This window comes from Trachurus trachurus (genome assembly GCF_905171665.1).
Source record: "Trachurus trachurus genome assembly, chromosome: 13".
NCBI classification, from domain to species: domain Eukaryota; kingdom Metazoa; phylum Chordata; class Actinopteri; order Carangiformes; family Carangidae; genus Trachurus; species Trachurus trachurus.
The window spans coordinates 19,317,871-19,330,131 of record NC_139892.1 but is presented as its reverse complement, the minus strand read 5'-3'; the positions used below and the strand labels follow the sequence as shown (position 1 = coordinate 19,330,131).

At 40.3% G+C, this 12,261-nt stretch overlaps 1 protein-coding gene across 1 annotated transcript in view; it reads right to left on the bottom strand.

Annotated features, from left to right (window-relative positions):
- The window catches only part of dync2h1 (dynein cytoplasmic 2 heavy chain 1), a 128,826-nt gene that overhangs the window by 58,091 nt on the left and 58,474 nt on the right, over window positions 1-12,261 (bottom strand). Inside the window, exons 72-79 of the mRNA XM_083984702.1 lie at window positions 11,240-11,403; window positions 10,676-10,795; window positions 9,023-9,157; window positions 7,636-7,779; window positions 4,310-4,399; window positions 319-384; window positions 165-215; window positions 31-84 (exon numbers count right to left, since the gene is read on the bottom strand). Of these exons, the coding sequence (XP_083840828.1) occupies window positions 31-84; window positions 165-215; window positions 319-384; window positions 4,310-4,399; window positions 7,636-7,779; window positions 9,023-9,157; window positions 10,676-10,795; window positions 11,240-11,403 (824 nt within the window). The remainder of the gene's footprint in view (window positions 1-30; window positions 85-164; window positions 216-318; window positions 385-4,309; window positions 4,400-7,635; window positions 7,780-9,022; window positions 9,158-10,675; window positions 10,796-11,239; window positions 11,404-12,261) is intronic.

Here is a 12,261-nt window from a genome sequence, read left to right as displayed (position 1 = left end):
GTCAGTATGTACAGTATATTGGGTGTTTACTTTTAAAATGGCCACTGTTCCATGCCTCTCCACATCAATCCAAGAGGGGAACTCCTGCCGAGAGAGGACTTGTGCATTAAGGACAAAAATTAATATTGTGTTGTCTTATTTTCAGAAAAAAACAGCACTCTTACCTCTTTCTTAAACATTTCTCCTACGATGGATCCAGTGAAGACATCCCATTCCTACGGCGAAAAGGTTGACATTTCAAAGCTCTAAAGCTAATATTTCTACATTTCATTTGTCCCGGAGCTCAGCAGAAATGCTGCACAATACAATAATACTCACATTTTCCTGGAAGAGTTCAGGGTACATGCCTTTCACAAAGTGCATGGCAAACATCAACTGGTCAGCCTGAGAGAAGCAGAGAGAGAGATACCGTACAGTACATGTTGAATAGTATGTTACATATAACAAAATGCAATTTTGCCCCACTACAAACAAAGAGTAGACCACAAATCTTAGCAGCTCATCCACACTGAAGGCAGACAAGCTCATTTTCCCACTGCATGATAAACTCAGCTTGCCGAACTTAAAAGAACATCCCTGTCTCTCTTTGTGTCTGTCTCTCTCTTTCTCGTCTTCAATCCAGTGAATAGTATTTTATTCATTTAAGAATAATTCAGTCCCTTGGTTTTAACAAGATACTTCTGCTCTCCCTTACAGAATCCAAACCAAATTTGAATACCAGGCCAAGAATTAAGAGTTAAAAGTCCCTTTGCTCTCACAAATGTATGAGTTGTTGTTGGGAAAACTTTTAGTAATCTATGCCACGTCTGGAATACTTTTACTGTATATTTTCCATATACAAAGGGGAATAAAGTATATATATTATTTATAAAACGGAAAGGTGAAATCCGGCGATCTGATTGGCTGTTAACCGTGGTATATTGAGCATATACCACGGCTACTATTCTAAAACCTTATCACAGCGCAGGCTATCACTCCGCCTCAGGCACGTATGACTGGTATGAATGGAAGTTGTTGTCATGTATCCATGACAACGGACTGTTGCAGTCCGTAGCAAGAGACAGCTGATGTTTTTACGATGTTAAAAATGGACTAAAGTAGTTGAATTCACATGTTTAAGGTGAACTTTCACATCCGGGGAGGGTTAACAATGGTAGAGGGGACTGAGCAGTGACTTTCACCTGTATTTAGTGCACGTTAGCACTATGTGTATACAAGACCTGACCAAAGTCAGTGTGTATGCTTCGCGTCGGGCCGAACAACGCCCCTTAGCCGTGGTATAATGAGCATATACCACGGCCTGTCGTGATATATTGCTTAAATATTCTCTCTACACGTTGCATTATTTCTCACTCCCTGACACTGTCTGACACAAATAACAATAACACAATATGTATTCACCAAACTTAACAACAGCCACTAATAACATCCACATTGAAATACAGCCACAATGCCTCTGTGCTAGTCATGCATATTTATGTAAATCTCATTTTATGCGCTTAAAAAGTTCCTGGCAAGGGCAACCTAATTGGAAGTAGAATGCAATTCAGTAATACTTCTCAATGCTGTGTTTTGTAAAGTGGCAGGAAGTCAAATGCCGGTGTTAATCTAATCATTCTGGCTATTCACAGAAACTGCTATCACTGTTACCAGATGTGAACACTGTTGTTGAAAAATCATTTGATTGACCTGGGGGACAACTGTGTGTCCATGCATATCAAGTTTTTTCCAGATCTTCAAAAACCTTCCCAACACATCTCTGGCTGTCACCTCATACAAAGTGTACTATTGCCAACGGCTGTAGAGGCAGTGAGGGGAACCATCAGGTTACATTTTGACCAGAGCAATACACGACCATGCCCTCTCTGTAACCCTCGCCAGGGTTAATTTCTTTATCCAATGCCTGAATGATTAAAACCATGCTGCCAAATATAAATCCCATATACAGGAAGTGACAGTTGACAAAAGAGAGCTGAGAAAAATGATATGACAGATCAAAAACAGAATGGCACAATATCCCTTTTTTGGTGTATGTGTGGCTATGTGTGTGCACCTCGTGTTTCTTCAGCGTGTGCATATGTGTGTCAGAGAGAAATGAGGCAAAGAGAGTGCAATGAGGATGAAAGTCAGTGAGTGTGTGTATGTGAACCGCTGTCATACTGACACTCTGACAGGACAGGAACCTCGGTAGACAGTACAACCTGGAATATGTCACACTCCAGCACATCACCACAACCCAAACCACTGCTTCCACACACACGCAGTTAACCTCCTGAATGCTTGAACCTGTCAGCCCACACACAGGCATAAGTAAACAAAAGCAAGCACCTAACATAAAATAGCACCAAACCAACTGTAGGAAGTGTTTGTACATACATTTCGATATACATTCAACACCAATACACATCTTGTTGTTTGCTATCTTTGATGGTTTACTACTTTACAAGTGTAAAAATATAATCTTCTGAGTGAACTACCCCTCCAGTGTAATGAAAAGAAAACCTTTAATGATGTTAAAATGACTCTATGAACTCTCAGAGAGTGGCAAGGCCCAGATACTGTTCCATCTGAAGTACCTTTTTTGTTCCTATAAAGTAACAACTGCAGGTCATCACAGGGACAGAATACAGTATATGCACACTGTCTTGTTCTGTGTATACTGTAATAACTATAAAGGTCACATAACAAAAGCTTAACAAGTTTACACCTGGCCCCCAGATAAAATAAAAAACAAGCAGACAATTTTGTTCATGAGAGGTTCAACAATCAATACTGGCTTTGATGTATCCAGCCATGCTCAATCAATACCTTATTAAGCTGGATCAGTTGTGTTTGCAGCGGAATTTAACACAAAGACATAATAGCCTGAATGCCTACCACTACCATAACAACCGTAACAAAAACAGAGCCATTCAGAAAGTGTGAGGTGGTCTGTTATTTTTTTCCCACATAGTATATCATGTTTTCTAATCTCGATTCCCTTTTCCTCTCTAAATACAATCTTCTTTTTTCTCTCATCACCGTTTATTCATTTTTTGTCTTCTCTCACTCATTATCCACTTTTATCTTTTCATTGGATGCCTTCCTCCACCTCTCCTCTTTTTCTCCCTATTGTTATCTCTTTGGTAACACGTATGGGGTTGTTGACAGGAGCACTGATAATGTAGTCCAGTGTTTCCTCTCTGCTAATAACTGGGCTGCTGCTGTGTGTGGACGTGTGTGTTTGTGTGCAAGTGTCGCGAAGATAGCCTATAGATGTGGTAAGCAATTAACATCCACTGTGAAACCTCCATTACCATACAGTCACACACACACAAACACCCAAGACAGAGAAATTACATTTACCATTTACTGCCAGATCGATACAGTGATTGCTGTGGTGGTCAATATTTGACACTTTATTAGTGTGTTAATGGCAGAGGTTTGCTTGTGTAAGTGTGTAAATGTTTCTGTTTGTCTGACTCTGCATTTGTTCAATAAGAAAACTGTGTTCCATTATCACAAAAAATTCTGTCACACTGCAGGAAGAAGTTTACTTAAAACCCCCTTAGCGTAGTATAATGAGTGTACAGTATATCATGGACTGGAGTTATGTATTGCTTTTATAAAACAGTTACCAATAATGGCAATATGAAAGAGGAATACACAATCAATTGTATGTAGTTTATTTGATCAGAAATACATATCATCTAATAAAATAGCCCCACTGTAAAAAAAAAAAAAAAAAAAAAAGAAGAAGAAAAAAGTCCCATCTCTCCGGATGTTAGCTCTGCATGTTGTCTTTTTGTCAGGAGAAAGTCAATGCCCAATCCACTCTACCATTGTTAACCCTCCCTGGAGGTAAAAGTTAACCTTGAACATGTGAATTCAACTAATTTAGTCTATTTGTTAACCTCGTCAAAACACTGGCTGCCGTTTGCTACCTACTGTAACAGTTTGTTGTCATGAATACATGACAAAAAACTTCCATTCATACTTTCCTGACGCGGAGGGATTTGCTGTGATAAGGCTTTAGAACAGTAGCTGTTGTATACGCTCATTATATCACAGTTAACAACCAATCAGATTGCCGGATTTCAACTTTCCGTTTTATAATACCAGATAAAGCATACTGTGACAGTAGTAAGAGAAAAAGCAGGACTACACAAGAAAAGACAACACACCAGGAAAATGATTGCATTTTTTCTTACCACACTATAGAATCACTGGTGATGGCAGAAATTGTTAGAGAGGCCAAACTCCCATTTGCTTTATTTGTATGTGTGACCACCACAGAAGCAGACAGTGTGTATGTAAGTGTGTGTATTACCTTGAAAAGCGATCTGCAGACATACTCATACACCATATTCTTCAAGCTCGTCTCCAAAGCTACAATCCTGGCTTCAGTATTCTCTGCTTCCTAAAATGCACACACACATAGACATGGTTAGTGACGTGAGAGATAAGGGGGGGTAAGGCCCATTAAACTAGGTGAGATGATGTTAAACTGAGGGATATCCTGTCACTATAGAGATTCAGTGGGTTATTTTTCCAGCCTCCTTTAACATGAAACAGTGCATCATGTGTCTATGATTTATGCGCTTTGTTGTAGCCAAATTGGTGAGAGCTACATGAGTGCCAATGGAGTTGGCACTGGAAAGTTGGCATTGATATTTTTAAAGTGTCCTTTCGTTTTGTCACACTCAGGATTGTTCAGCAGAAAATTCAAGGTAAAGTGAGTGAGGTGACTGAATCTCTATCTCTGTTGCAAGCATCTACTTCATGTTGACACCTATATTTAGTGCACGTTAGCACTATGTGTATACAAGACCTGAGCAAAGTCACTCTGTGTGTGTGTGCTAATTTGTGTTTATGTAAAAACTTTTCAGTGTGTTTTGTCAGACGTGTGCGGTTGTTATTCTCTTCCAAATCTCGGGAACCATCTGGAGCTCATGGCAAATTAAACTTGCTCATTCAATACAACAACAGACCAAAAGATACAAAGGGAGAGAGAGTCCATGAATCAATGCTGTATTCTGACCATACTCCCTGAATGTGTCCACAAACGTACCTACACAAACACACACACACAAACATATAACAGTGGTGACCAGCTGCTGCCTGGTGACATTCTTGGATGACAGCACTGGCTCTAACAACCCACACAGGATTTGGGGAATTAGTGCTCAATCTCTCAACCCAGTGCCTGTGTATGTGGTTATCAGACAGCGTTTAGGGCTCAGATGGAGAGCAGCAGTGTGATAGACAATCTGTGGTGTTCTCCAGCTGCACAGGTCACACAGAGATAAACTCACAAGATAAAACACAACCAGGTTGATATCAACCAAAATTTAACCTCATCTAAAACAAAATCACTGAAAATAATATCTGTAAAGGATATGGATCACTCTGTTGAGTGTTTGTGGTTTGTTTGTTTTGTACTTTCAACTGTGCGCACACAATTGTAAAGGAATAGGTCAGCATTATGGGGAAAAAATGTTGTGAATGTATAAAAAGGACTTTCAAGTTATTCCACCTGGCCAAGTAACAGTCTAACACCTTACTTCCTGTAAGATAGTGAATTGTTGTTTTCACACTTATAACTAACTAGCTGCTGGGTGTAGTCTTATATTTAACGAAAAGTGGATAAGCACATTTCCAGAAATGTCAAACTATTTCTTCCATCTGCACTTAAGTAATATTATCCATGCACATGGCATGGGTCATTTCCACATGAAACATCAACCACTTCAGTATTAGTTACAACTAGGGCCGGGACTCGATTAAAAAAATTAATCGAATTAATTTGAGGCTTTGTAATTAATTAATCGCAATTAATCGCATTTTAATCGCATATAAATATTTGACCTGAGAACAGTGAGAAGCATTTTTTTTTTCACATGGATTTTAGTATACCATTGAATGACTGAATACATACAGTAAGCTTAAGCCAGGGGTACTCAAATACATTTGTCGAAGGGCCAAATTTTTCTTAACAGACACCTTGGGGGCCGCACATTCAAATAGGCCTAGATTGAAATTAAATTCACCTTTTTCGTCTAATAATTTAAATATTTTTATTTTACTTGTAAGCACATAATTTTTATTTATACACTTCACTGTGTTTTGTAAATGTCTTGACATTATCATATCATAATTTACATATCATGAGCTTTACACTGCTGACTTGTATCCTCAGACATGCCCTGTGATTTTCAGCTTAAATATGAAAGGAGGCTGACCATCACAGGACATGTCTGACTCTGTTCTGAGGATACAAGTCATTGGTCCTGAAATGTGTGTTTCTCTTCTATAATACACATTCTACATCTCGGAGGCGACGTCTTTCCACACACGGGCTTCCTTCACCTTTCAAACGAGGCAGAGCTCAGTGGGAAACAGTAGGAGAGACACAGGCCGATGGAACCGGGACACAACACCGGGGGAGAAGCAGGTCGTGCAGCTGTGCGCCGCAGACGTGCACGAAAAAACAGATGCGTTTCATCAAATGCGCGCGGCTACGGCTTTTGAGTTGTGAGCGTGCATGACGCGGCTACATTGAATGGGTTTGAGCTCGCGCAAAAGACGCTTCATCTGAACGGCCCCCCATGCATGATGCACACACAGTTGAACCAAGACGGCGGTGAAAATCACCCACGGTCTCTGCAGACAGGCAGGGAAAACCCTGCATTCCAGCCCGCTCCCCAAACACTCGCGCATGGTGATTTGGGTTCGTGAGCGTTTCTGCTTCCCAGTGCAGGGCCTCACAGGCACACACAAACGCTCCTCACGTGTTTCCATGTCCCAGCGCATTGACTTACAGGCGCACGGAGCCCGAGAAATACAGTATACAGTAACATGTAAACTAGTAGAACTCAGTCGCGGGTCTGATTGGAAGGTCCGGTGGGCCGGATGCGGCCCGCGGGCCGCCTATTGAGTACCGCTGGCTTAAGCATTCAAGGTGGTACTTAACCAAGACCAACAGACTAGGGATGCAAATTATCGATTAATTCATTAATCGATATTTGATACATACAGATTAAATGGTCTTTCCTTCCAATACACTATGATGATTACTGTAGTATTTAACTAGGCTACTTAAATCACAGTAGCATAAACTGATTTGTTGAACTCAGCCTGATGTAAACATTAATAAAACTCAGTAACCAACCACACAGGCAGCTCCATGTTGTCCCTGTGTGATGTTCAGGGACAGGTCAGGACAGTCTGAAGACAGACAGCTCTGAGGGTGAAGTCCTATCATAATGAGATGAGATGCACCTGTGACAGTGACAGGTCATAGATATAGCGCTGCAGCTGAGCAATTAGCGCATTTAGCGTGCGCTGTGTCTGTGATCTATGTGCAGGCAGAGATTAGAGATGGTGTTTTAAATAACCATGCTAGCGTTTCACCAGCTCTCATCTCTGCCAGTCAGCCTCTCAAACTGCCGCCTCTCTCGCGTGCGGGCGCACCGCACGTAGACACACGTGAGAAAAAAAACGCGTTAATTTTTGTGTAATTAATTAATCGTAATTAACGCGTTAAAGTCCCAGCCCTAGTTACAACTACAACAATTTTGTGAGGTGAACACATTGAGACAGTGCTGTGCTGGATGGAAATGGAAGTAGTATACAGGTTGTGTGGCATCCAGTCACCTTCTTGGCCTGAAGAGCCCTTTGGAAGAGCCGCAGAAAAGAAGCAAGGCTGAAGCGGTACATGTTGTTGATCTTCGACAGGTCTGTGATGACAAAATACATCTTGCTAGCACTCTCTGCAAGAGGCAAGTAGGCGTCCCGCTCCTGAAATACAAAAACAGGGAGAAAGAGAGAAAGAAAGGACAGAGATGAAAGGGGAGAGAATGAAAAAGAACCATCAATGTTTAAGATAGTTACAGAAAACAAAACATTGTATGGATGGCAAGGTAGGGGTATTATATGGGGATAGATAAGCAGAAAAGTAGAATGAAAAATATTTATTTCGATCATGATGGAACAGAGGGAAGGAGAAACGAGGATAGACAACATGAGGTGTGATAAGACAGGAAAAGCAAGAAAAAAACGGCGTGATCCATAAGAGAAAAACAGAAACAGGGGAGAGGAAATAAATAAATAAAAACAACTGAGAGACAGGTACAAAAACAGTTCTGGTGTAACACTGCACCCTAGAGGACCATCATGAAGTGCATGTTTGGTATCGCCTTGCATTCACATCTTTAGAAGCTTCTGATTGTAGATTGTAGAACATTACAGCGTGGCTGTGGGTTTGCATATAGTATGTAGACTAGTATATGTATATATGCAGCCCAATACTAGAAAATACTGTATCAATGTAGACAACTGCATAAACTTCTCAATTCTAGTAGAACTACTGACCTGAATATATGATGAGGCTTTGTAACAGAAACTAAACTTTCATCCAAAAATGGAGTCATCTTACATTCACAGAGTGAGCATAAATGTCATTATACATTCCACACATTCTCTGTATCTGTGACTGCCGTTATCTGTGTCCTTCTATGTTATGCGCCTCACTCTACCTTTTCTCTCTCTCTCTCTTTCTTTTTTTCATAGCACTCAATCGTCATGCCCTCTCTCGCTCTCTCTTATCAGTGAGGTAGTGGAGTATAGCAGTCGATGTCAAGGGAAATAACTAAAACAGTTTCCAAACTTCCAAGTGTTTCTGATGATGTTTGGTTATTACACTTCAGTAATCCACTGGTTAATGCTGATTCTCCTTGAAATTCTAAGATGAGCTACATTTTTCAGGATTCGCCTGTAACGGATATTACAGAAAGTTATTGCCTTGATTTGTACCTAGCTACAGACATTCAGAGGGAATCTATTTGGCTAGCTAATACTAAAAAATAATTTAACCAATTGGTGGGTGCAGTAAGGCAAGAAGTTTTTTTTGTTGGATTTTTTTCAGATTTTACCTCTGTGTGTGTGTGTGTGTGTGTGTGTGTGTGTGTGTGTGTGTGTGTGTGTGTGTGTGTGTGTGTGTGTGTGTGTGTGCGTGTGCATGCGCGCGCCTGAAGCACAGTACCTGGTCCAAGGATGCCTGCAGCCTGTGTGATTCCAATAATGACTCCTGGATCAGGGCACTGCTTGCCTTGGTCTGGTTCAGACTGTCTATCAGCTCCCTGTTCTCCAGAATATTACCCTGAGCTGTAGCCAGGGTCTGACATGGGAACCGGACAGATGGACAGACAGATGCAAATAGAAGATATGGCAAAGATTAGACAAGGGCAAAAACAGTCTCATTGAAAAATTAGACAAAAGAGAGATCACAGTAAGCCGTTATACTTCGGTCCATTGACTTAAGTCTGATCTGATTAAAGTTAGAAGTGCAAGAGATGTCATTTTATAATGACCTCATGTAGGACATTTATTCATTTTTTATTTAAGTTTCCCTGAGAGCCAAGTGTCCATCACTTCATCCGGTGGAATCTATTCTCTGAAAGGAACTGATAAAATGTATTCAAATAAATTCAAATAAAATAGATGAGAAAGCAGCGGAGCATGGAAATGTCGAGTCGAATATGCTCCTACAATCCTAGAATAATTACATGTCTAGTACAAGTGAAGCACCAACATCCTGCTCTTGGCACTGTGGACTGTGTGCACAAAAATATATCAATGGATTGAATGTCTATGTGTCACAGTGTATGTCAACTCTGTGCGTACATGTGTCTGTGTTCGATTGTGAAAGTGTGCATCCATTAAGTTCGGTATGTTTTTACTTGAAAGTACAGGTAGCCCCATTAACATATTTGGACAGTAACAACCTGTTTGATGTTTTGGCACCATATTCTCATTAACGTGTATGTAAAATGACACAGCACCTGCCAAGAAATTTCTCTTTAGAAGTTTGAAGTGCATGAATAAGTGGAAAAGAAATGCAATGCAAGCAAGTTTGCGATTTTATTCCCTACTGACTTTCCATTCCATTCAAATCCAAAGGCTTCCAGAGGATTTAATAGAATATTTTCATCGAGACAATTTTCCTGCGGCTGTATTTGCAAACTGTTTTGTCAGTTCAATAGAGAACTGGTTGTCAAATTTGTAATTGGATATGCATTGACATAACCTGAAATTAAAGCTGACAGGTACTTAGATCCATGCAGAGGTTCCATTGCGGGCACATAATGATCCCAGTTACACAAGTTTTGATCCATCGTGTGAAGTTATAAAATAGTTTCTGATTGTTTTTAGTTTGTATTTGCACAAATTCCACACATGAGTGATCCATCACAAATATTTGACAGAGTTCATGAAAGGGAAGTGACAGATCACATCCTTGTTGCAAAACAAGTGACTCCTTCTTCTTTGTCTGTGCACATTGTTTCACTCTGTCTACTACAGCCTCCTCAGGCCATCAGTGGGAGTAAGCAACAACAAGGTCTGCAGTGCAGGGATAACTGAGCATTTCAAAAGGAGAGAAAATGAGACTTCCACACCAATTTTCTCAGCATTTTCTAATGATAATATATTGATCAAAGGTTTTTCTTTTATCTCTGGGTTGCGTAATAGGCACAAATCGTGGGGTGGCACTATATTATCATACTTGTATATAAACCTGCTGCAGTAGCAGGCTTTTGTATGTACGTATTAAATGTAGAACTCTCTAGAACCTCTTCTTTGTTCTCACAGAATAAGTAAATAAAAAATAAAGTAAACTGTATGACAGAATACATACCTCTAACAGTGATTCTTCCAGCTGAGCCAGCTGTATTTTCTTGTCTTCCTCCTGTTGTAGTAGTCTAGTTTTCTCAGTCTCCAATTCTGGCTTCTCCTGTTGGATGGTCAAGGCTAGCAGCTAACGCACAAACACACAGATGTGAACAAATGGACAGGTCAAACATCCATTATATGGTCTATAAATGTATTATTGGACTATAAATGTTCTTGTTCCAAATGGATTTGCTCATAACACATTAAAGAACTACAGTAAACTGTGTGAACTGCCAATTAAAAAAACCCAACATAGTTTCTGCAGCATATTTGAAGTCAAGATTAGATGGAGACAAAAAACATTTTGTATTTTTCTTTGATTTACTGTATTGTTTTATTTTACAAAATGTCACCAGAGACTATAGCCTCACACACCGTCAAGAGTCTAATCAACACTGCTGTGACAAATCGTCAACAATATTAAATATGGATTCACAAAGGTACGTAGGTAAGTTAGTGCCAAGCCGTTATACTTGCTGTTAAATTGGATTTTTCTTGTGTATGTTTGAGTCTGGGTTACATGGTTTACCTGTCCTCGTAAACCTGCCCTGGTGGTAGTGAAGTTGACCTCTGTAACCACGGAAACAGCATCAGGGGGTATAAAGGGGTCGGGATTCCGTGTTGCCAGGAAGAGACGAAAGTCCTCATTGTAATCTATGACCTTGTCTCCTATCTGAACCACATATCTAGGACCTGTGTGGGTCCACATGTGTGAAAGAAAGAAAAGGGAATTGCTGTTAACAACATATAGTGTATCTAAAGGCTTGTAACTTTTTCCTCTATGACCCCTGTAAATCCTATCTTGGCCCTTTTACAGTCTGCGTCTATGCCCCTCTGTCTCCTAGATGTCTGCAATGCAGTATTGCCTTTGTCTTGCCTTTTTTTCCCCTCAACTCTGTTGTTTTAACTAAATTACTTGCCCTTTCTCACACCTTCTCTGCCCCCACCTTTTTCAAATTCAGCTTCCAATAAACAACTGCCTCTTCATGGATGATTCATAGCCTTATGAATCCAGATTATTTTCACAGGTACAGTATGTTTGCTATGCCTTTTTATACATACATGATTGGTGTGCAATTATCTAGACCAAGAAACTGAAATGTCACAGGTTACATCAGAAGCTACAGATGTTACTGGTTCAAATTTGCGGACTTCACGCGTGGTCCACGCGAGACGGCACAAGACTCATGCATTTTTTTTCTTTGGCGAGACAAGAGGTTTTAATGAAAAGCCTCAATGTGCCAAAACAACCGCCAGGTGGCATCTGTGAGAACGGAGGACGACAGGCGGATGACTCAGTGATCTGTGCAGTAATCCACAGCTTAAACTCTAGGCTATTAAACTAGAACTAACTACTGTATACACTGCCTAAATCACAGAAACTATTGTAATATGATAAAGCCTGTCTTGCTTTATGACTTGATGATTATGTATCACATATCGCCGCGATTAGGAGTGGCGCTGTTCATGATACAGAATACAAGAGGATGAAAGGAGAACTAGCTGCAGACAGTAAATAATATAGTAGCCTAGTTTTTCAATGACAAAATG